We start from the raw sequence: 26,194 nt of genomic DNA, 5'->3' as shown, positions 1-26,194 counted from the left end.
GGAAGATGCAGGCGATAAGGCTCAGTCACATATGGTCCACATTCATCGCCGCTTTGAATCACGTACAAACTAACTCACACCTGCCACAAGAGACCTGAGCTGGCAGGTGGCTGGGACTCAGAAACACCACAATGGAATGAGGGCCCTGACATATATCTATATGTATAATGCACACACACACACACACACACACGGCACCTCTGTGTTTGGCAGCTGTCACAGGCTTATCTCCAACACGTCTCTCTCAGGACTGATTCAACACTCACTATACACCAAGGTTTGAAGAACACACACTCTCTCTCTCTGACACACACACACCCTCCTCCATTTCCCTCTCTTTACTGCCGTCTTATCCCAGATGTTATCTCTACTTAAGAGAAGTGTGAGTGAAAATGTGGTGGGGCTTTTTTTTTTTTTTCCTCCCCCCATGAACAGGATATTGAATGCTCTTAGTGCTCAGCATTGAAACACGTCCATGCTGGTACTGAACTTTCATCTTCCACAAAATATGCAGTGTTTATTGCAACACTGCAGCGGCAGTCACTTCAAAGAGCACAGGTAGAGTTCAGGAAACAGCCAAAGGTAACAACTGTAGCTCGCCTTAATTGTGTTTTGATGAATTGTAGTGTTTCTTTGACCTGAACCGTGTCCGACCAGTCGCTGTTCAGTGTGTGTGTGCGTGTGTGTGTGTGAGGGTGTCATGAGATGAATCAGTGCTATCTGCACAGCTGTCCCCAGACTCTTCTAATGACCGCTGTGCTATCTCACCCTCACATCCTCGCTCTCTGCTCACACACTCAGCGCAGTGCTGATAAGCTGTGTTTGGAGCAACAGGCTCACAGCACCGTTTATAGCATCGAACACGATATGTGTATATATATATATATGTATATATATACATATATATATACACATATATGTATGTATATATATATATATATACACATATATGTATGTATATATATACACATATATGTATATATACAGTACATGCACAAGATTTCAAAATAAGAGCACAGGAAACACTTTCAGACTCAATTAACACCAGTGCAAATGTGAAAAAACTAAAGTCTAGATCATTGTCTGGATCTGGAGATCCACGACACTTTTACCCTCTTCGTTGATATTCATTCCTTTTTTTTATGTCAAATGTCAAAATAAATCCTGTATCAACCTCTTCAACTGGACACAATCCAAAACACAGTTCTCAGTTCTTCCTTGGGCCCATGCCCCACTCTCCCACCACAGTTCAAGAAATGAAATGAAGTTGTCTGTGCGTGATACTGCTCACAGAAAAGAAACAGTTCAGTCTATGTTGTATGTCAGTTTCTTTTGCTCATAGCACAAGTCACTCAGGTACTTTCCACAAATGTGTGGACTTCACTCTTACATGACAGTGTACACTCTGCATGTACCGTGGCATGATGTGGTTTTTGTTCTTTTGCACATGGAGGTCTGTTGATACTGGTCGTGTTTAAGAAATAATATGAACTGCCAAAAAAAAGATTTTGTTTAATTTGAGCAGTGAACTCAAATTGTGCATTTCCTCACTCATTGTAGGTACGATTGGGGAACTCGGTTCAAGTGGGCGGTTGCAACACTTAGCCACTTTTGCACTTTAACAAACCAAACTTTTTGAAGAAAGTCTTCCCCTCCTTGCCTGAGGCGGCGCTGCATCAAGAGTTACAGCAGTAGAAAACTCGCTCATGTGTTGGTTAATGCAGGACGACTTCTGCTTCCCCCTCATGGAGCTGCATCAAATCCTATCGTTGTGAACATACGACACATATATGCTGCAACGATTGGCTCAGCCATTTCTCCCGGCGGTTTACCCACAATGCCCTGCGTTGTAGTCCCCTTCCTGCATTCGGTTCACTTAAAGCGAACCGAGAGACCTGCGTTTAAGGCGAAACCAGCGCTTCTTTGATGCGTTCGATTAAGAAGGAGTCTTTTCACATTTCGTGCAGATTGCTGCAATTTGAAAATGAAACTTTTTGTATGAAACAGAGAATTAAAAAAAAACAAAAAAAAACATGTGACATTACTGAAAACACAAAACCAGAGTTGCAAGGCATATTTTCCTGCTTCTGCTTTCATTCGGTTTCAAGGGCCCACTTAAAGCCATGCTATTCCAATCTATTTATGTTCAAGAGGCATCTATCAGGCGCAGTGAAGGAAGTGGCCGTGGTGGGTGTACATATTGGATGAAAATCAGTGGAGGTGGGTTTTTTTCGCTCTGTGTGCAGAGGAGAGCACACTTCAGAAACAGCCAACCATCTGCATATGACAACCTCTGATGGAAATTGGTTGTGGATGTTTGAAGAACCCAGCATTGCAGCGGCTGTAATCTACCAGCCCTGTCAACAGGTGCCATTGTGTGTGATCTGCAGTGAAAAAGAATGCACTACTTCTTTTGGAGACGGAGAAAGACGGAATTCCTGCACAAATGTTGTTTATCTAGGACCAATTACTCTCTCTCTCTCTCTATAATCCAGTATAGACACTCGCATCATGAGCCGATGACGTGTGAGCGCCAAATCAAACAGGGTTCATGTCTCATCGCATCCTGGGATCTGAGGAGAAGACAACCTTTTAGCCCGTAACAGATCACAGAGCCATGTTTTCATGACAACAGTTGGTTTAGCAGATGAATATTTCAGAGACACACGCACACACACACACTAACTGTGCTTGTTGTGAGCGTCTCCACGAGCTAGACGGCGTCATGTGTTTGTTTAAAAGGGAGGGAGTAGATTTTGTTTTTTCACCGCGCTACTGCCTCACTGAGCTCACACACACGCTGGTTGTGCATCCTTAGTGTGGACACTCATAGACATAGACCCTTATCCTTATCTTAACCGTCGCAACTAAATACCTAAACCTAATTCTAACCCTAAAACGAGTACTTAAACCTCAAAAAGCCTGTTAAAGTTGTGTGGACCAGCCAAAAATGTCCTCTCAAAGACAGGTGTGTTGGACAACTGGTCCTCACAGCTTATTTAAGACGTGTACACACACACACATACATGCGTGTGCTGCTGAAGTTCCATCGAACATACTTGACTCCAGTGTCTCGTGTAAAGTATATAGCGATTATACAATGCTTGCGTAACGCACACACACACGCGTGTGTGGGTGATGTTTCTCAAGAGTTCACTGATATACATGAAGTGCCAATGTACTTTTTATTTTGCATGATTTATGAACACAAGTGACACTTCCGCCGTCTGAATGGTGATGCATTATATTACACCGTGTATATACAAGGACATCTCGTTATCTCTCCCACTTTTTCCAATGATAGTTTATATTATATTACTCAAAGATAACGGTCATAAACGCTGGTTGTATCCTCCTCTGTGTATACATTGATCAAGCCGGTCAATTAGACCAGCAACTACTGTCAATGTTCCAACACTTTTATAATCTTATAGACGTTCAACCCTGTATTTAATGAATTGATACCAACAAAAATCAACATTTTAATCATCAAATCATGATTTTAAAATAAATATTTCACAAAATAATAACAGTGAAATGACAACACTGTGACCTTACATTTCCTTTTTCAGCATATATATGTCCATTACTGCCGAATTCATAGTTATTCTTGAAGGTATTATTTGAAGTGCTACCAAAAGGAGAATTGTGAAATGAAGCTACAGTGAAGGAATTCAGACCTCCCTATTTTTTTCCTTCTTGCAACTCGGACACTATTTTTCCTTTGCTAATAAAGCAATGAATAAATATGTCATCGTACGTCAGGCTCTGGAAGCGGTTTACACCGTCATGATTATAAAGACATAAAGTTTAAGTCACTAATCACATCGCGTCGCATCCAAATGGATGGCACAAATATATCATCATAATCATGAAAAGCTGGGGATAAATCAGAAATGAACTCTCCTGTGAAGCTTTCATAAATCGTCGTCGTAAAGAGACTTTTATGGAGGAATGGAATCGGCTGCCACGGCTCTGCAAGTGAGCGCAGAGACTAATCTTCGACGAAGCCAACACTCCAACAAACACACTTTTCTGTCATGCTGCATTCGTGAACTCTCCCTGATGAAACACATTTGACTCGGTAATGCACAAACATAAAAAGTGAGCGCCACGATCCGTCACCCTCAGCTGCTTCCAGGCCCACCTCCACCAGGCGCACGTTTCCCATAATAAAAATTTCAATCACACATCACTGCAGCAGCTGTGATTTTGATGAGGGCAAGGACAACAACAAAGACTCCTGCAACAAGCGCTCCAGATGATGAATCCTTTTACTGCTTTCCAGACTGCTTTTGATGATTTCACCCGGGGCCAAAAAAATGTAAACAGCGAAAGGAAGAATAGTTGGAGCTGTAACGGGGAGATTTTTATCTCTGGAACACGGCAGGTTTACACAATGACCTCTGATGACTGCTTCATCAATAGTGTCACATAAACAAATAAAGCCGCGGCAGTGTTTCAATATGAGGATGATTTAAAGGCTTTCTCCTTTGGCCAAGTTAAAACAGAAATGGCGTGACGGAGAGAGAGAGAGAGCAACATCAGAGACTATGTATGGATCATGATTCATGAAGACTTAGTGTGTGTGTGTAGCGTGGTTTTAATGAGGAGGTTATCACGAGTCACTCCGTCAATTTACTTCGTACTTTACATCTGTACATCTGAATAACGACATCAAATCCTATCGTGCATTGCGTGTTCAGGGCGTAAGACGAGGCCGCTTGCACGTCGCTGCAGACAATAGATGCACGCTGAACAGCTGCCATGCAGAGACTGACAAATGAAAAACAATTGAAGGTTAAGGTCAAAGCCGGTACAGGAGCGCTGTGCAAGATGTAATTACTCTGATTGCCATTACAAGTTTGTTCAAACAAGTCCCTAAAAAGGCCTGTTTGCTTGACTGACTGACTGACTGGTGGCTCAGTTTACTGCCGTCCTTTCGTCTGCCCACTCCACTGCATTGTCCTCGCAGGTGTCCAGGCTCGCTCAGACTGATAGCAGCTGACTGTCATTATCGTCGCTTTTCTTCCATAGCCGAAGATAACGCGCGTTCAACGAGGCCAAATCACTCGCCAGTTTTAGTCGAAGCTTCTTGCCAGACTGGAAACAAGCTTCTGTTTCTGCAGAAATAAATCAAGTGATTTTCTTAGTCGGACTAAAATAGCCTTTTTAAAATACATATAAACATGTTGGTCATTTTCAAACTATCACACTGTAGATAATGTGGTTGGGAGTTGAATTACTACTGCATGTTTACGTTCAATCAGATCCAAACTGGCCTACAGAAGGTGCTCTGCTTACACTCAAACTGTGAGAAATGTGTGCGGTATTTGTTGGACTGATGACGAGACTGGTCTCTGCCGCTCAAGGAATTAAATACATAAAGTTGGTACATGATAGAAGACTTGGAATGACAAAACAACATCACTAGCCAGCACTAAACTGGACACGGCCTCTTTTAGAGAATACAGACTTGGCTCAATCGGAGACTGGACATACAATCAATGTCCCACTAATGCTTGTTTACTGGCACAAGGACAGTAATCCATCCATCCATTTATTTTCCACTGCTTTATCCTCCACGTGAGGCTGTACCAATCTCAGCTGACATAGGACGAAAGGCGGGCTACACCCTGGACAGTTCGTCAGTCCATCACAGGGCCACATATAGAGACGAACAACCATCAACCAACTCTCACACTCACACCTACTGTCAATTTAGAGTGTCCAATTTGCCTCATCCAGGACACTAATCCAAGTAATCTAATTAGATGGTGTAGACAAGCTTCAACCCAAGCATGACACTTCACTGCCTGCAGGTGATATCGCATACAATTTCGTCCGCGGCAGCAAATCAATGCTGACAACTACGATTATCACTGCCTACTTCAGAGCTGATATCAAGGGCAGAGGTTAACAAACAGCTGAGCTGCATCTGCCTGGGTGTGCCGGGACAGATGCTATCAGTCTAATGATGCCATCACGGCCAATTAGGCAGCAGCACCTCTGGACCCTGTGGGGAGTTGAGTGTGCTCCGCTAGCATTACAGAAACACACAGAAACATAATGAGCAATCACTTAGCTCACCTTTCACCTCTGAGTAGCTGCCAAACAAGACAAGAGGCCATTCTGTGCCCTGACACTAGATAAGAGATGAAACGGTATCAGCCGAGCTAATGAAATGAGTTATACTCATGATGAAAGGCTATCTAAAGCCATCTCCCACTTCCACTTCAGCCAGGTCTAAGCCTGTTTGTGTGTGTGTGTGTGAGAAACACTGCAAATCACTCCACTTTTGTTTGTATAAGCATATAATTGCTTTAAAAGTAACAGTATTTTCGCAGCCTTAGAATAAGCCTTTTACTTGTACATACACTGGTATTTCCCTACACGGCCATATCATGTGTTTCACGTTCTGAAGCAGCCGCTTTGTATACAAACGAAGAAGAATGACATCCTCTCTGGTTTCAAAGACCACTGCACTGTAGTTCTCTGAAACAGACCAGTGAGGCGTTTACATGCACACTTTAATCAAGCTAAGGCCGTAGTCTGACTAAGACAGCCAATCGGACAACATGCCAAGTCTGAATATACAGTACATGCGGAGGAGAAAATCGATTTCCTTTCTCTCTCTATAAGCTAGTGTGTATTGAATCAGTTTCCTGTTGACCTTTATGTCACAGAAAAAGAAACAGCAAACAGCAAAATAGATGTGAGATGTAGATCGTGCTCTGTGGTTCTAAAGCTTTTTCAGTTCATAAGTTGGTGCAAAGGCCAGGGAGGAAATTTAGGTGTATACTGTACATGCAGGAGTAATCAGACTATGTATATCCATTATCCAACTAAGACTAGCTCAATTTTAGTCTATCGTGTTTACATGACATTAAGAAAACCAAATTATTGTCTTAGTCTGACTAAAATCAGACTCTTAACATGCATGTAAACATACTGACTGAGTGAAGTGAGTTCTCAGTTTGTTGCAATCTGCAGTTTTACCACTACATGTCACTAATTCTGCGTGCAGATAAACAGTTTGATATGGTCTATGTGCAATTATATGTGGTAATTTTATCATCAATTCAAAGAAAACATTCCAAATCTGTGTGCGATTATTTCCACTGAAATTTAGTTTATAAGGAAGCGCTCTGAAAAGAAACTGTAGACATGAAATGATATAAAATAATTAAAACAAATAGTATTAAATAGGATTATTCCACGCAAGTGCCCATGTGAAGTCATTTTGCTCTTCAAAAACGGACAACCTGAGTTCAAGCTCTCACCCCCACGTCCTTAAGAAGCACTAAATACCTATCAGCTCAAACAGGAGCATCTGTAGCTAAGTTTGACCTGTGACCTCCCGAAGAATTTGCCTGTGGATGTTAAGAATAAACCAAATTTTTGTTGTAAATGTTCTTTTTTTATCATTAATGCTTTTACTGTAGATTATGTCTCATTACAAATGTTTCCCAGGCGACTCATGTTTCTGTTATTCAGTATGTGGTCTTCATGTAAAAAAAAAATCTACTTAATCTGATTAATTATCAAACTAGTTTACAATTTATTTAGTAGACAGTTGAGCAATTAGTATTTAATTAGTTGTTGCAGCCCTCCCTATCAATCAAAAATAGGACAAATAAATTGCTGTCTTTGCAATTTGCTCATTGCTTTGTTTCAAATTGCAATTTCAATTTGAAAACAATTCACTACTTTGTCGGCTGATGGCTGTACATTCTGCTTAATTAGATCCGTTTTCTTGTTCTAATTCTTCATTAATAGTTGCTAAAACAGTACGTGTCCGTGTGTTTGTGTGATTTCCTCTGCCTCTCTAAAACAGCGGGAATACGTCTCTCCATCAACTCGCAGGCCCTGTCTCACGATGCTGCATGGGGGTGATGTCATGGGAGGCGTGTCCTCTCTTTACAAGTACAGCTCTGTGATCTCTGGTGGAGATCAATTAGCCAAGCAATCAGCCCACCACATACTTTTGTGTGAGTAACTGCTCGTAAACCGTTTGGTTGCCCGGTGAACAGCGAGTGCGTTACCACCCAAGTCAGTCTGGCCCTGGTAGCACTTTCCAGTCTCCCTCCCAGTACACACTATTTCCTTAGGTAATGTAATGTGACCCCAGCCCACGCAGTGCACCAGTAGCCAGTGTAATTTCAAGTTTTCTGGTAATAACACTCAGTATATTTCCCTGCACGGTTACATAAAGCTACGGTTTTAGCTCAACTATGCAACTCCATTGGACTCTTGGCCTTTTTCCTAGTCTAGAAAAACTAGTGAGGAACTGATTTATTAAATGAAGTTTGTCTGCCAACACTCTGCTCGGGGGCCAAACACCCCCCTTTCAGCTTGTTAGTGTCGGGTGGTTTTCACTTTAGCTCGCCATTCCGAATTTACTCGCGTTACTGTAATTGAGTAGGGTTTTTGTGTACTTGTACTTTTTAAAGTAATTTTTATTTTATTTTCATTTACATTTTCATTTTAATTTAGTATCTTTTTTCAGAAGTACAGTACTTCACTACTTAATTATTTAAGGTCCCTGAGTTACATACAATATGTGTTACATATTGTGTACATATTTTATTTTGTCAGCCCTTTAATTTGTAAAAGTTTGCCTTTAACTAGCAACAGTTAACATGAGATTTGTGTCCCCACAAATGAACTAAGTAACTTTTACTTACATTTACAGTACATTTTAAACAAGCTACTTGGTTTACTTTAACTTGAGTACAACACACCTCTTATTCTTGGTAGTCAAACTTTGAGAAGTGCCATTTAGTGCATTATCAGTCGTACTAACATAGTTCCGTGTACTTTAAAGTCTGGTTTTAGTCAGACTAGCACAGTAGTTTTGTTTTTCTAATGTCGCAGTAACACCATGATCACCAACGTTAAAATACACTGGTGTAAATAGACCGAGCAAATAAATCAGCTACAGACTTTTCACAGGAGGCAGATTTGTTCCCTCATCATCCTCCTCTTCCTCACATATACTTCACACACTGGTGTAGAGAAATTAGATTAATATGGAGCGAGAGATAGTACCATAATAACCTCTACATGTAAAGTATATAAAGCCCGTTTGAACTGAACGACAAGAGAAAAAAAGTCTTGACATTCTCAGCGGTAACATTTTGTCATTGTGCAATCAGTAATGACTGCAGTTGTTCAGCCGCTGTGAGGTGGTGCCAATGATAACACGCCCTCTCTTATGAATAAATAATGTATAATGGCCGGCATATCTCAGCCCATTTATCCTTTTCTTGTCAGATTGGGAGCCGTCCAGGAGAGGCGGGAGTGGGCGTGCTGCCGGTTCACTTGGTTGGAACGTTTTTGCTGTGTAGAATGCAACAGTCTCGTCTGGGATCTTTGTTGCGTGTCACCCGTTTTCTATCGCTCGTTTGTCCCGTCTGTCTGTCTCTGTCCTGTAACTTTGTCATTAAAGCAGCGGCTTCGGAAAGAGAAAGGGACACACAAAAACACACAAAGGAGAGGTGAAAGTGGAGAGCGTGTAATGTCTGATGTCTGATGTTTTCTTCTTCATTTAGCTTTGGCATCTGTTGCTTTTCTCACACCTGAACCTCCACAACAGTACGAGTCGATTTTACACATTTTTACGAAATTTGATCATCTTTGGGGTCAATTTTACTAATAACCTTATTAATTTTCCTTTTGTTTTTCTCCCTTCTTTCCTATGTCCCTGTTGTCTTACACCCAATCCCTAATATGCTGTATATGTATGATATGAATATGATTTAAATGCTTCACTAAACACTAGCTCTATACTGTAAAGAGAGATGCAACCAGGATGTGAGCTAATTATGCAAATATCGTCCACACATTTGGAGCATTATGTTGCAGCGTGACTGGCGATCTGTCGAGGGTGTACTCTTCCTTTCGTCCTATGTCAGCTGGGATTGGCACCAGCGACCCCCATGTGGAGGATTTAGCTGTAGGAGATGGATGGATGGATGGAGTATGTTAGAAGATCACACTGATATTGTATTGATGGAATTCAGAGTTGTGAAATCAGTGTCGGATCCAAAAAGTAGTTTTTTTTAGTAAGAGTAAAGTTTAAGTAGAGTCGGGCTGAACATATGAATTGAAATGTTATCAATAGCAGTAGCCCTGGTATTGAGCAATCCTTACTTTTTTTTAAATGTAACATACAGCCAAGCCATGAATTAAGTCACTTTATCGTATCAGAGTTTTTGTTTCCTGACCAAACACTAAAAGAAACAAGAGCGGGTTTAAAATAACCAATTAAGGTATAAAGCTAATAGATGGAGGAATGTCCTGCTGGAAATGGTTGGCAGGAGCTTGGGAAATACTTCCTTTTTCCTGTGTGTGTGAGTGAGTGAGAGAGTGTTGTTATTAAAATGCCTGCACACGCTGTTGCTCAATGATTCTCTTGAGTAATAATCTCATAAAAGACTATTCATTTGTGATGCGTGTTTGTTTTTAATGCCTTGTATATCCGAGCTGGAGTGTAGTAGGTGTGCGTGTGTTGTGGAAACAGGCCGACGTGGAGATCTGCTCGTTTCCTTCCTCGCTTTGTTTCCTCCGGTTTATGGGAGAGGTGATGAAAAGGTTCATGGTCATTAAGCTCAATAAGCAGATTCTGTGTTAGAGGAAGTTTTTGCTGTACTTGTGAGGGCGGAGCGCGTCGATACAGACACCTCTCAAAGAAACAATCCCCGCTGTTGCTCCTCATGTGCAACCACACCACCGCCATGAAGTGCATGGAGTTGTAACTATTTAACTGTTTCAATTTCCCCATCAGTTTCAAACCGTACATCATTAACCTATGTTAAACTATTTTAAACCATTTTAGACTATAAACACAACCCCTGACTTCTCGACTGGGGCTAATGTTACAGTTCCACACGCTCACATTTGCCAACAACAAATTATCTGAACTGTACTTCACCAACTTGAGGCTGACTGACCTAAATAGTTTCCCCATTTGGCAGCTCGTATTTACCGTAAACCTGATGTTTCATGAACGCAGCCTAATTGTGCTTGTGGCCGGCGAGGATGTTATCCAGTCTAGTTCTATACAAAACATCTAAACCGGACCAGGTTGCTGCAGGACCATGTTGGCCTGTGTTAGACTGAGGTTCAAATGTTTCCCACAGAGCAGAGTGGTTATTTTACCACTCTGGCACGCGGCTCCTCCACTGTGTTCTCCCCTGTGCAGAGGGAATAAAGGAGACGGAGGCTGGAAGCCGCTGGACTGTAAATCATAAACCTGAGGTGACAATCCATCATTCTTGTGGCATGTTTATTGTACTTTTTTTTTCTTGACGCTTTTCTCCAAGGGTCTATTTATAACCAGCCACATCCCCGTGTCAAAAATATCTCTCCCATGTGATTTTCAGGTTGCATCAAAACCTTAACCTTTATAGTTTGCATGGCCAAAAAGATTTATTTCAAGTGCAGTTGTTTTAAAGTTTTCACTTAGTTCATGTCGAGGTTTGCTGAGTCTGCATGACAGTGCTGCTCTCTGCAAGTGTTTTCAACTCATGAAGTGACCGTGAAGGAAATCTAAGGAACACCACCTCAGGAAAACGGGCACAGACTATGGTCTCGCTCTCCGGACAGGAATTAATAATTGTTTTCGTGGAAATGCTGAGGGGTCACTGCAAAGATTTTCTTACTACTGTGTTGGTTCCTATCCCAAAGTTTGTTCTGCTTGTTGCTAGGTGGCTTCCAGGACAGGACACGGTGTTGAGTTGAAGAGGAAAAGGCTTGGTTCTTCCTGAGGCAGACCAGCCGCTCGCAATCTGAGCTGAAACCCACTAAACCTTGACCGCAGTATTAGCGAGTGAAACAAATCCCTTGGATTAATGAAGATGAAGAGCCTCGGCCTCTGTCAGTCAAACCGCCGCGGCTCCACTCCTCAGAGTGTCACATTTAATTTAACTCTTTTCACTCTCGGTCACAATAGACTTCAACAACATCAGCTGTTTTTAATATGCGCCGTTTAAAGGAGAACTCCGCGACGCAGGATCAGTTTACTCTTTATGAGTTGTAGTTCTCAGCCATGAAAATACAATTCATTGTCTTCTGTGAAGCTTTTTTTTAAAAAAAAAAAAACATAATCTTGTTTTCATTCATTTCATGAGATCTTGAAATGTATTGCATTTTTTTAAAAGTCTATTTCTCCCAAGTCCCTCATAGTTATATATTTACTAATGTGCCACTTTGATTCTACTGATCCACAGTTTTATTTCAACAGCAATGTGGAGCTGAGAAACTTTCATCCATCCATCTTCTACTACTTTATCCTCCACATGAGGGTCGTGGGGGGTGCTGTGCCAATCCCAGCAGACATAGGGCGGTAGACGGGGTAGACGGGGAGTAGAGCTGAAACAATTAATTGAATATATATATTTATATATATATATATATATATATATATACACACACAACTATAATATCACAGAGGGCACGTTTGCATCAGATAGTTCCAGGAAAATTAAAGTACCAGGAACATTCCTCCAGGAAGTAAAAGTTCGTGCAGACCCCGGTTGTGTGCACTTGTACCGTTGTGAAAGACTATGGAAGATTGCTACAGCCAAATCAAGCTGCTCCACCCTGCCCCACCAGGTGGCAGTAATGTAAAAGGGGTGGAAAGAGTATTGAAATATTCTTCTCAAGAAAAAGTACTACAGCTTTTAGGAAATTTTACATAAAGGATCCAGTCAGTGTGTAACATTTCCGAAGGTTTGTGAATATACTACCCACAAGTATGTTTGTAAAAGTGTAGAATCACTTTAAAAGTTATTCATTTTGGTAGCCTTAAGAAAAGCCTCATACACTGTCTGTGCTTTTAAGCACGGACCTTATTTTACACAGAAAAGGAACAAAATGCATTCGACAGCTCCAATTCAAATGATTTTTATTGCCAGTGACTATGCCATTAAATATGTAAAACAGTAAAACCAATCAAGGTGGCATACATAGTGGATTCTGTATAGCAGAACAGGTCCTCCGATTATCCAATCTTGGGATCCACATTGTGTTCATTTCAAAAATATGACAGTACAATACGACACATTGCCTTCATGCTGGGGCTGGAGAATATGTGAAAGATGATATATGATACACGAGATATATTAAAGACACAAATCAAAATACTTTCAAATCACAACTGTGTTACTAAATAAACAACAGGTCTCTCCTGTCTGAAAACACACAGTGGCACATTACATCAACATGTAGTACATGAACATGTCCAGTTTCAGTTCCAGTGACGTTACACTGACATCTTAGCTGCAGTTACAGAAGTCGAATCCACAGAGTTCCGCTTCAAGAAGACCAGTACAACTTCAGAGGACAGTACCTAGAAATAAAACAGGAAGCGTATTTACAAATGCCAAAATATGCATGAAAAAGGTTGACAAGACAACATTTGCAATGTCTGCAAATATGAATGTGACCATGTTCAATCATAGAAAGAAAATAAGAAAAATGTTGGACCACATGGCAGCGCAGTGGCTGGCACTGTTGCCTCACAGCAAGAAAGTCACTTGTTTGAATCTCGGTTGAATCTTACTATTTGATACAGGTGCCCCCAGTTTTCTCCCACAGTATGTGCAGAGGTTGATTGAACACTCTAAACTGACTGTAAACGTGAGATTGAATAATGGGCTCGTTTCTGTATGTGGTCAATTCTGAACGTTCCTTTTTCGTGTTCTCACCTTCAGAATCGTCCTTCACAGTTATCTCCTCATTTGTGCCCATGACTACACAGTGTTTTCAGGATCTTCCTTTGCTCCTGACTTCATCCAGAAATTAGAAAATGTGATTAGCATTATTTTTTGAGAGACTGCTAGAGAAAAATAGTGGATACTCTAAAAATAACATGAAAACACACTATTATTACTCACCTCCAACTGGATCCATGACTTCAGTACAACGTTCATGCAATCATCCTGGTCAGAGAACAGAAGAGATATAATTAATGTATTATTACATGTAAATCTTCCTATCGCTGTACTACAAAATCTTAGTCACCTCTGCACTGTGCTGGCCTCGCCTCTTTCCAATCATCCACTTCCACTTACAGGGAAGAAGTTGAAATTTTTCAATTCTGAATTTCATGCTGCAGTAGCCGAAAATCATAACTGTGGTAATCGTGATAACGGTGATGATGACGACGATGAGGATGACGATGATGTTGATAGTAACTGCTGATGAGGATGCGGGGAGGAGAACGAGGTCACAGTATTCTTCACTCACACAGTTTGCAGCTGTGCAGCGGTAGGTTCCTGAGTCAGTTGCTTGGAGGTCGTTTATATACAGGTCACCTTGGATGCTGTCAAAATGGGTCCGGTTCTCAGGAAACAACCGATCTCCGGTGATTTTTTTCCAGTGGAACTGTATGGGGCGGTCACCTTGCAAGACGCTGCAATTCACCCTCAGTTTGTTGCCCAGCTTAACATCTCCACTGATCCCACATTCTGGCTTAGATATCTTCTCCATCACCATCACCTGCATTATCTTGCTTTTGTTTCCAGGAGCCTTTTTCACCTTACATTGATATGTTCCTGTGTCCGTTAACTTAACATCTTTTAAGGTTAATGATGCATCACCATCTTGGGGATCCAGAGAGGAAAAATGGCAGCCATAATAACGGTTATGTATTCTGTCATTAACATACCAGATGAGGGGCTTATCTTCTTCTCGGATGTCTGCAGACTTGAGGAACCATTCAATCTCCAAATGACACAGATCCTCAGGTGCAAGGTTGAACTCACATTTAAGGCTAACACTGTCTCCTCGAGCTACATAATAGCGAGACAATGAGCTGGTTATATTGAGTCCACAGGTGGATGTCAATATTGTTGACACGATGAAAATAGGCCAAAACCATGGGATCCTTCTATGGCTCTTTGGAGAAGCTTCCCTGAACATTCTGCACTCTGCAATAGCGGCTAATGGTAAAACTCTGTGAAAACTGAATATGTTTGGTTTTGTTATCTAGTTGGCTGCTTTTTCTTCTTTATATATGATTTTCTAAAGGCAGACCTCGTCTTTGATCTACCTTGGTAGATTAAAGGCAGGTGACACTTTGATCTGTTGGGTGGAGAACTTTGGACAGTGGAGGGCAGCATTACACCTCTGAGTGAGTGTACAGCCTGCTGGAAATTATTAATGGAGCTTCTTTCAAAGATATGGCAGGAAATAATGCAATTTGGGCATTGAGGGGCTGTGACAAAGAACTTCGACCTGTAATAGTTTTCAAATTGTAATTAAGAACTTAGTTTGAACTGTGAAGGGCAGCATAACATACATTACATCAGCTGTACATACTCTCAGTGTACAGTCTCCTGGAGGAGTGTGGACCTCCAGAGACAATGGGATGGGTGGAAGACAAGGGGTGAGACTGCGGAGGCAAGAGAGTGGTCAGATGGAGAACTTTGAACTGTGGACGGCAGTATTATATCTTTCAGTGTACAGACTGCTGTTAAATAAAACTGTATTCTCTATGAAGATTTCTTTATTTTCCTTGAAATCTAGTCATGCCATTTGACAATAAAAGAGAATTTTTACCTATTCTAAACCATGGATCTCTGGGAGTTAATATTACCATCACACTTTGGAAGCGGGCACCCTGTCTGTGGTCTGTGTTGCTGTTTGTGTCGATTTATGTGTGTCCCTGAGCATAGGCCTGTATTCATTTGCAGGGAGACATATAGATGTGAGTTGGGAAAGTGGAAAAGCCAAGTGTGAATGAGCATGCCTGTCTTTCAGCAGCAACATGCTGAATTCATGTCTCTGTGAGAAACACTGAGCCATTCATCCCCAGAGTTCGCACACACACACAAACACACACTGTTCTTGGTCACTCTGAGAACCAACTTGTCTTTAGAGAGGAGCTGGGCAGGCTGGCTGAGTGGGGGATGGAGGGGGGAAGGCAGTTGATAGGTGGGGGAGGTGCAGGTCTCAGTCTCTACTATTTACTATTATTTTAAGTAGATCAGTCAGAAATATTGGTAGAAAGCTGCCATGCTGGATTAACAGACACACACCAGTTAGCAGGTGACATCTGTCTATGTATCTATAATGAGAAGAAGAGAACCTTTGTAATAGCTCCCCCTAGTGGTCAAAACAATTTTTTTCACATTTTTTTAGCTTCATAAATGTGCATATTTCCTGGTTTCTTTGCTCCAGGTAACAAAGAAATCAGTCAAACTGAACCATTTGTTTGTGGACAAAACATTACATTTAAGAACATCATCATTATAGGTTTGGGAAACCAATATTTTCCATCTATATTTTCATGGACATTTTATGGACGAAAAAATTACTGGATTAATCGAGAAAATAATCGATAGCTGCAGGCCTAGTTTAAAGTCATTTAATTGCACACTGTGGGAATGCGTGGGAATTTAGTTAATAAAGTATAATAACATATGACAATCAATATTTTTACACTCTTTGTCGCAATATTAGTTATTTTTTTTAAATGCAAACTGTGAGAAGGCGTGTGAAATGAGTTGTGTTTTGGTTTTAGTCAAAGTAGCCTTAGGCTACTGCTCACATTTGTCAGAAACTGAACTATCACTTTCATTTGTTCATGATTAATTGCAATGTTGAGGGAAATATATTATGATGTAATGAAGTTATATAACGCGTTACAAAAAAAGGTTTTATAATATTATTACTTTTACGGTGTTATACCTTAGTTCATATCTCTTACTCAGTTCAGAGGAACAGCCTTTGTAAGTAAATCCGGTGAGGGGCCACCACATGACACAGAGATCTGCGCCATTCGTTCCAAATCCAACAGTGCCACCTTGCGGCTTTTTGTAAAATATATAATATATATTGAACTATTCAAGACGACATACAGACTTGTCTTTATTTTTTTATATTTTGGTCAATGCATTGCTATCAATTGAAGTTCACCAAATCACAATTCGTAATTCATACGAGTGTATATTGTCATAGTACATTTACATTTAATTGATGTTGATGGTGATTTATGGTGTCTACAGCGCACAATCAAATGTAGAAACATTACATAATACGAATGAAAATGGGGCAAAACACACTTTGATAAGTTGCGGGAAGTTCACAAGTTCAAAGTATTAAGGATGAATCATGGTTATATAATCATCTGATCATGTCTGACATTGTTTATTTATTTAAACACTATTCAATTATACAAACAATATAAGCCTTAGGTTGAACAAAAAGGAGCAGTTGCTAGAAAATAAAAAAAAAAAAATTAAAGGGTTAGTGGAGTCAGTATTTTGCATATTTTTCGCTTTCATGTCGAACATTTAAACGGGTACAATTATGACGAACACTGTTACAGTAGGGGGCAGTAGCACACGTCATCTTGTTTTTTTAGACCGCCATTATTAAAACGAGGAAGGGAAAAATAAAAGAGGACGAAGAAGAGGCGCGCTTCCGTAAAGTAGTGACAAAGATGGCGGCCGCCGCCGGCTCAGGTAAGAAGAATTTACCGACACTTGTGCTAATATCTTCTGCTTTATGTTTACGAGGAGTACGTTTTTACCAAAAAAGGTCTAGTTAGTGAAACGTTAGCTCAACTGCGAGTGGTCGTCCCGCTGCACACTAGCTGTTACATGACGCAGCGAGAAAGGCAACGCTGCTGTTGTTAGTTTGCGGGTACTAGTTGTCAGTTTTCTCGTCAGGGAAAATACTGTATAGAGATTTTGCACGATTGTTCGATGTGGTTCGTGTGCTCCTCGGGTGGTAGTCGGGCGCGACGAGCTAAACGAGCGGTTAGGTTCCGCTGTTTGCGGAGGCCAGCGAAGTCGAGGCAAAATCGGGTTCCAAGTCGCTCGGCAGTCAGCTAAGCCCAGAGTTTGACACAATAGTGTTGTCGGTCTCCTCATTTTAATTTCTAAATTTGCCTTCGTGTATTAGCAAGACTTTTTTTTTAACATTTAATCGCCGAGTTTGACTATCTGTTATTCCTGTGACGTCATTTTGACTAGTCGTAATTTGTATCTAGTGTGTAGTTATAGCTAGCTGTGACGTCATTCTTACTAGCCCAATATACAGTTTCAGATATCTGCACTTCAATTTTACTCGTCAATTATGCACAACTGGACTGTAGATATCTCTAATATGTACAACTTCATTCTGAACTCATGTGAAACTTAATTCAAGATATCTAAAAAAAAAACCCAATACAGATAAATTCCACTGAGTATAATTAAAGATATGTTGAACTGGAATTGTGACTAGTCTGAATGACATAATGTAACTGAATTGTCTATAATGACAAATGGCAAATATGACGTCATTCTAACTAGTGAAACTGGAATTACAGATAATCTGTGACATCATTTTGACTAGTGAAAATTTAATTACAGATATCTGTAACTGTAGTTTTGACTAGTAAGTATGACATTGCAGATATTGGTATTGTCCACTAACATAGTTTTTCACACTCTGTCAGTCAAAAGCCAAACATATCACCAGGTACAAAGCTAGTTTGGCTGTACATTCTGCACAATAAAGTTTTAATAATGTTTTACCCATTACGTTGTACAAGTCACAGTGTATTGTTCATGGTGTATCTTAATAACAATCATGTGACAAAGTCTGTAATTGTGTTACTATAGTTGTCACAAAAAGTATTGTAATTTTCAACCATGTCATTTTATCTTAGTTACAGGGTTGGTAGATTTGCATTATTCACTGGAAATAACTGGTCAGTGTTGAGCATTTAATTTTTTTTAAATAAGTTGTAACCTAAATTTAGTGAAGGGAGGACCCACAAAGGAAATGAGCATTAGGGCTCTATTATGTTATCTTCTTTATTTTTCAATCTCAACATGTGTTTTTAGAATGAATTGTGTCATAATAAAGTCTAGGTAAGCTTGACCAGGATCATAGAGACCAGTACGACTGATTGTGGAAGTTATTCAGTTGTGTGTGTGTGTGTGTGTTCATGAAGGCATTGCAGTTCCTCGCAACTTTCGGCTTCTGGAGGAACTGGAGGAAGGTCAGAAAGGAGTTGGAGATGGAAATGTGAGCTGGGGCCTAGCAAGAGATGATGACATCTTGTTAACTCACTGGAATGGCACGATCATTGGCCCCTCCAAGGTGAGACACCACAGGGTGTACTATTATGAGATTAAGTTTTGTTGTGGTTATTGTTGTCCTAATACATATTGTTGTGAACAGTAGGCATCTGTTTTTTTGTAATGGATTAAAAAATTCTATTAATAGGATTTGTATTTTTATCAATGTAACATGGACCAAAAATTGGGTTTAGGACTAGACATTTAAGTGTTCACTCATCACAGCAAATATTATTTTTTTAATTTTACCAGTATCAGTGTAACTTCAAAGTATTATTTCTATTGTCTAAAATTTGCAATAACAAGTCTATGTTGAGTCTTTCAGACTAAATTGGCCAGAAATGTGTTTGGTTAATCAAGTTTAAACCCTATCAACCATGCATGTGTGAATTTCTATATGCTATTGATCTAACCCCAGCACATAAGAGCAAATGTTGCTGCCTGTAGAGGGTGAGCCACACGAAACTACACATGGATAAATATCTGGTTGGGCAACATTTTTGAAGGGTGTTTGCCGTACATGTGTAGAGTAGGTCCAAGGGTTTCTTGAACTTACTGAACAGATCTTTAGTGACTCAGAACCTTCAAAAATGCACGTTTCCTGCCACAGTTAAGTTGCTGGGTGAAGAGGAGCAGTAGAAATATGCTATTAGCACCTTGTGTTTTGTTGTCATTATGATGCAGTACTTTGTGCATGTGACAGATTATAATCTACTGCACTCTCATAATATCATTTTGTGGACTGTCTATGGTAATTTTGCTCCTTTATCACTGGACCCCTGTGAAAACGGGATTATTCATCTGAAGAGGTTTACTTTAATACATACATTTGTATGTTAGAACATATTAGATGTTCAAGGAAGTTAGCTCTTGTAATAACAACGTGGAAGGGAGGAGTCAAAAGTGGGTGCAGCAACATGTCTGCTGAGTTTCAAATACGACTCACCAAGACAAGTTATGGACAACCACAGAAAAAAATTAACATGTCATCAAGTACACTCCCTGCACTTAACAGAGGTTATGACATAAGTGCTCATATCTCTGGTAGGCTTCCAACATTTCTGTCTAAGCTGATAAAGTATAATAACCTATGACAATGAATATTTACATTCTTTCTCGCAGTATTAGTCAGTTTAATGTCATTTGTTTAATTGCAAATTGGGAAGGGGTATGAAATGAGTTGTTTTGTTGTAGTTAAAATAGCTTTAAGCTATAAAGTAAAGTCACATTTGTCAGAAACTGACCTATCACTTTAACTTGATGATAATTTGCAATGTCGGGGATAATGTATTACTTTTTAAAGTAACTAAGTAATATGATGTGTTACAAATAAAGGTTTTTGTAATATTGCTTATGGATTCGATCACAGGTGGAGGCAGAATGTGTCTATGTGAAATGATGCCGGTGACTATTTTCTAACATCTAACCAAGTAGTTATTTTTGCCTAAACTCAACCAAAGTACCTCTTCAGTTTTACAAAAGAGACTTTTGTAAAACATCACCATAGTAATTTAGGCTCTGAACATAACCTTGTTCTGACCAGATTATGTTAAGAGTTTGGGATTAAAATGCCCCAAAAGAGCACTGTCACATTACTGTTTCTCTTCTAGGCAATATTCTTTGTGAGAGATTTATAATCTCAGCTAAAAAAATATTGTCTATGTTATTTAATCAATAATGATGACACTAAACAATCAATGCCATATGCTATATATATTATATCACCTAACAATGAAAGAATAATGAATGATAGGAAGTATAAAACACTGCAACTGTCGGTTTCATAACTTAGTCTATTCTCTGTCGTACAGATGGTCAAATGTTTATTTAAATTCTTTTAACCTTGACATGTCTCCCAATTTTGAATTTCCCGGTTTTCCTTCAGCGATGATTGTCATGTAATATCTGTTTAAAAATGTCTACAGTTGTCACATTACTAATCACATAATTTAGTGATAAAAAGAAATCAATTTCACATGCACATGATTTACACCATCAACGTTTTCTTCCAGCAAGTTTTCTTTAGCCACATTACTGACAAGCCTGGCTGTGCTGCACTGGATTCATAGTTCAACCTCTGATTTAGACGAGGGTGGCGTTAAAAAGTAACCACGTTACTTTGCAGAGAAAGTAATTTTGTGACTTATTACTTAAACACAAGTAATGAGTAATATGCAATAAATTACATTTTTAAAATAACTTACCCAACACTGATAAGTAGTGAAGAGGTAAGGAGCAGCACACACTGTCAAACTTGACTGAACTTCCACTAACCTGGCCACATTCATGTTTTAACTCATATTTGCAGACTGCCTATGACGGCAGGATATACAGTCTGAGAATTGAATGTGGACCCAAGTACCCAGAGCACCCTCCTCATGTTCGATTTGTGACCAAGATCAACATGAATGGTGTACACAGTTCTAGCGGTAAGGTGAGTATCAGAATTCTATCAAACAGTCACTTTTCCCTTTTGTGTCAACTGAAACATATTAGTCCGACCTCGTTTGTACAAAATAAAATATCCCAAAGTTGGAATAACACACTTGGATCATGTGATTGGGAGGTGGACTACTACTGCTCGCATATGTTCGGTCAGACCAGAGTCGGACCTGAGTTGGGCTGGCCACTCTGTGCATGTGCCACATTTTCCTCCCTCGGCTTAAAGCAAGAAGAACAAGACAACTGTGACAAAACCATCTTCAGCTTTAAAAATCTTGATATTTTAAGTTAATGGATGGTAGGAAGACTGAATGGTGCAAGCTGAAAGATGTTGTTTTGCCCCCTTGTGGAGTCGGTGTATAATGAGCCATGGGAATGACATAGTCAAACCTATCCTAGACTGTACAGAAAGCCATAGCTTGATCTTTGTGTGTATGTTTGTTGTAGTTGCCACAATACAGAGCACCTCTTTTTTTTTTTTCCTTCCTTCCTTCCTTCCCTCCCCTCATTTCTTCCCTTCAGGTGGACTTAAGATCGGCAGCGTCGCTGTCCAGGTGGAAGAGCTCCTACACTATTCAGATGGTGCTGCAGGGGCTCAGACAGAACATGATGTTGAAAGAGAACAGCAAGCTCACCCAGCCACCAGAAGGCCAGGTGTACAGTAACTGACAAACACACACACACACACAGACACGCACTCACACACACACTCTCACATACTCCTAAACACTGACCTTCATGTTGCCCAAGACTCTCAACTCCCACTTTCTCTGTGGGAGCATCTCATTGGTCACTGGACATGTGCATACGATGCAGATGGCCTCACCCAGTCATCCATTTAATTCCACGATGCAGACCAAAACATAAGAAACAAAATACTGTACGTCTTACTACTGTTGTTTTTTTTTTAAAATTCTCTCTGTGTTCTTCCTACAGATTGTTAAAGTAAAATAATCTGATTGTGTATGTGTGCATGTGTGGGTGTGCGCTGGATTCTTCCATGTCATGAAGTGACAGTTAGTTCTGGTTTCATGATATGGGTTTTGTGGTCAGGGGTTTTGAATCACAGACGGTATTCTTTAATCCCCAGGGTTACAGATGTGAAATGTCGGGAATAATGTGGAATGTTTTTTTTCACACAGCTAACACCAACACATTGTGCAATGTGCACTTTGCTAAAATAAGATTTCCCTCACAGTGGAAAAAAAAGTGCTTGGTAATTCAAGCGGCACAATTGTCAAAGCAAATACCCCAGCTTCTGCACTTCTGACAATGTGTATTTCACAGGCTTTTCCTTTCATGTGTGCACGTCTGGTACATTGGAATAAACAGCTACAAGACATTTAACAGCGTATTTATCAACAGGCCACTGCCAGCTCATCACTCATGCTCTGGGACTTGTCTTCAGTGTGCCATATGGTTCATAGCTCTTTGTGATGGTGATTGATTATTAGCAGCCACTGTGGGGGAGGGACGTGTTTCTGGTGCTGGTTTTGTTCTATCTTTTTTTTCTCTGTTTAAATCATGTCTTCTCATACAGTGAACACAATGTTTAGCTTTGGATGTTTATTTTATAACAGGTTCAACCTAATCTGGGTGTTTGTGACCTGTGGCATGGTTTTATTTGAATTAAACTTTATTACTTTTTGCACGTGTTTGAGTCACAATTATTCTCATTTCGGGTTCACTGTGCTCCATGTTGAGGTGGCTGACATTGTTAATTATTCTTGATTATTCTGATGAATATCAGATAGTTAAAGATTGTTCTTGAGGTAAAGTTGAGGGAACCAGTGTTACAACCTGGTCTATCGCAACACGAATAAGCGGACTCCCTCTTCTCAACTCCCAAGAAACCACCAGCAACAAACTAAACAAACCATTTTATTTAAAGGTTTATTAAAAGCAAACACAAACATGTCTGCTGGCTGTGAGTGGTTCAAGCAAGTCCCCTGCAGCGGGGATGATCGGGCCTCTTATCCCGGAACCTCTTGTGCAGGACCAATCGGCTCCCAGGATCCACCTGCACTGTCACACACGTCAGTCACTCAAACATGCACACCTGCAACTCGTCTCACACTCACACTGATGAATGCTTATTTTTTTTACTAATATATTTTTATACTAATTATTTTAAGATTATTTGATCAACCGATTACTAAATAAACCGTCAATTACTTTGTTTAATCGTTTTTTTTTTTCTTTCAATAATTAGCTCTGCTTTTTCAGCTTCTTAAATCTGAATATGTTGTGGTTTCTTTTGCTCCATATAACAAAGAAATTATGAAAAGTGAATAATTTTTGTTTGTGGACAAAACAGATCAACATTTTTCAACATTTTCTGACTTCTTAACACGTAATCGATTAATCGAGATAACAATGGACAAATAAATATCAATATAATTAAAGCAATCTTGTGTTGAATTTTTATTACCAAACTGTTTTTGGCCTTGTCTTTGCTTAAATTAAAGAAAATTGTTTGCCAATATTTTTTTAATGATTCTAGTTATCTGTGTAGCAATACATATTATAAAAGTAATACAGGATAAATAAAAGCAACTAATTGCTTTTTATTACAGATTTGTCATTTTAATTAATTTACAGAGTGAAAACCGACACATGTTTCCTGTCCAATTCCTCTCATGGTCCCGATGCCAACTTTGTTAGTGTGTGTGTGGCATAGGCAACAATAACTGGACAAGCCCTCAATCACGGTAATTGTGTGTGCTGTGATGGACAAGCTCTCCATCAGTCCAACTGTATCAACGAGCACAACAGCAGAGGACAACATGGTGTTTCCTTTCAATTGGCATAATTGTATGTTAGCAGCTGCCTGTCACACTGGGGGCCATGTGACACACGAGGCACAAAGAAGTAACAAGTATATTTGTAAAAGCGGAGCGACCAGTGAAAACACCACCGACACTGATCAATATTGGACTGAAGAATCCATGTAAGCACAGGAATAACCCAGCCCAAACATGGAGAACAGATGGATGCATTTTAAAAAATAAAAAATAAAATGGAAATGAGTTTCCCCACTGCAACATGAGTTCATATTTCCCCTTTGTTTTTCACTTCAAGTGATTGGTTCACATAAATAGATTGGTGTATTTGATTTAGTATCTTCCATGAATGATCTTGTTTTCTATGATTAACAGACTTCTGATGAACTGAACTCTATGTGGTCAGAATAAAAATGTTCAAAGCATTGACAGCTCATGTCAGATAACTAGAATATTATCAGATTGTTGCACCTGACTGAACGTAATAAAACGGTGAACAATATTCTAACTGTTAATGCTTCTTTCATTTCCATGATCTGGACCACTATATTGATTTGATTTGCAATGATGTGTGTCAATGCAAAAGTGAAAAAATAAACAATTTGCCTTTAGTTTTAAAGAAGAGATCTTTATTTTATTTCATTGTATTTATTTAAGATGAAACTCAAATGAATGTGTTCCTGTTTCCCTTTTGTCAGTAGGTAAATATCACTAACATTGTCACTCACAGGCCTCATTCAACATTCAGTGTTTGGTGGTGAAAATAAGGACGAGTGACTCAGATGACTCAGGTTTTAGTGAACCTGGTGACCTATCAGTGAAATGAGTTTAGAGGTGTGGTAAAAATACTCCCACATCTTGATTTTACTTTGCCAACGGAGGTTCATCTCAGTCAGTGTGAGTGTTTCATTAAAACCGTCAATGTTTTTGAGACTTAGAAGAAGAACAGATCACTGTTTTTGACAAACTTGTGCAGACAACCATTAAAGGGTTTTTCCTGACACTGTAATTAACAAGGCAGGATCTTTCTGACTCACCATTTTCCACCTCGTGTTGAGTCATTATTCAACATGAGGTGATGAAGAGGCGGAGATTTTTCAGATTTCAGATCTGCAGGAGCAGAGGCAAATTCATCCAGCACAGACTGAGGCTAATTTTCTGGATTCAGCAAGTGGAGCAGGAGTGAAATGAAACTGGATGAGATGATCTTAGCTTTGTGACTGGAACCTTCACATTGTATCAAATGGACTGAAAAGGCTGCTCTTGGTGCACCTGATGGATGTCAGAATTTACCAAAAGCAGAAACTGTGTGAACCAGGTTCGTGACCCGAGTAGAACAAGGGCCTTCTCTGCATGGAGTTTGCATGTTCTCTCCGTGTGTGCCTGCATTTTCTCTGGGTTCTCTGGTTTCCTCCCACAGTCCTAAAACATGCAGGTTTGGGGATTAGGCAAATTGGACACTCTAAATTGTGAGTGTGAGAGTGAATGCTTGTTTGTCTCTGTGTGGCCCTGTGTTGGACTGGAAATCTGTCCAGGGTGTACTCCTCCTTTCACCCTGTGTCTGCTGGGATTGGTACTAGCGCCCCCCGCGACCCTCATGTGGAGGATAAAGCAGTAGAAGATGAGTGAGTGAGTGAGTGAGTGAGTACCTGTGTGATTTGCTTTGCCCGACTTTTGCCGTCACTTTCCTTCAATGGCAGTTGGATTACGTCCCTGATTGTCAAGTGAAAATCTGCATTTACACTTCACACCATAATTAACTCCATCGGTCTGATTGCACCCCCGTTTGTTTCATTCACATGTAAAACATTACGGGCAGTGTACACCAGTTGTGGGAGGTGTCAGATGGTCGTTTACACACATACACACATACACACACACACTCCA

The 26,194-nt window shown here is 40.0% G+C and overlaps 2 protein-coding genes across 3 annotated transcripts in view; one reads left to right on the top strand and one right to left on the bottom strand.

The window, feature by feature from the left end:
- LOC122767949 (netrin-1-like) overlaps nt 1-14,511 on the bottom strand; it is a 37,955-nt gene extending 23,444 nt beyond the window's left edge. The window contains exons 1-3 of the mRNA XM_044023528.1: nt 14,322-14,511; nt 14,029-14,204; nt 13,902-13,946 (exon numbers count right to left, since the gene is read on the bottom strand). Coding sequence (XP_043879463.1) covers nt 13,902-13,946; nt 14,029-14,204; nt 14,322-14,511 — 411 coding nt within the window. The remainder of the gene's footprint in view (nt 1-13,901; nt 13,947-14,028; nt 14,205-14,321) is intronic.
- Nucleotides 14,512-17,403: 2,892 nt separating this feature from the next.
- On the top strand, nt 17,404-23,172 carry LOC122768808 (ubiquitin-conjugating enzyme E2 variant 1-like). 2 transcript variants are annotated; one of them, XM_044025047.1, is made up of 4 exons: nt 17,404-17,474; nt 18,956-19,104; nt 21,391-21,511; nt 22,047-23,172. In XM_044025047.1, the coding sequence occupies exons 1-4, from the start codon at nt 17,453-17,455 to the stop codon at nt 22,187-22,189; spliced, it is 435 nt and encodes a 144-aa protein (XP_043880982.1). In that variant the 5' UTR covers nt 17,404-17,452; the 3' UTR covers nt 22,190-23,172. The 2 variants fall into 2 exon arrangements, with proteins under 2 accessions (XP_043880982.1, XP_043880981.1); XM_044025046.1 differs by having other exon boundaries at nt 21,391-21,516.
- The last annotated feature ends 3,022 nt before the right edge of the window (nt 23,173-26,194 follow it).

Source organism: Solea senegalensis, linkage group LG4 (genome assembly GCF_019176455.1).
Source record: "Solea senegalensis isolate Sse05_10M linkage group LG4, IFAPA_SoseM_1, whole genome shotgun sequence".
Lineage (NCBI taxonomy): Eukaryota > Metazoa > Chordata > Actinopteri > Pleuronectiformes > Soleidae > Solea > Solea senegalensis.
The sequence above is the reverse complement of the archived record's forward strand: the minus strand, read 5'-3'. Positions and strand labels throughout refer to the sequence as shown.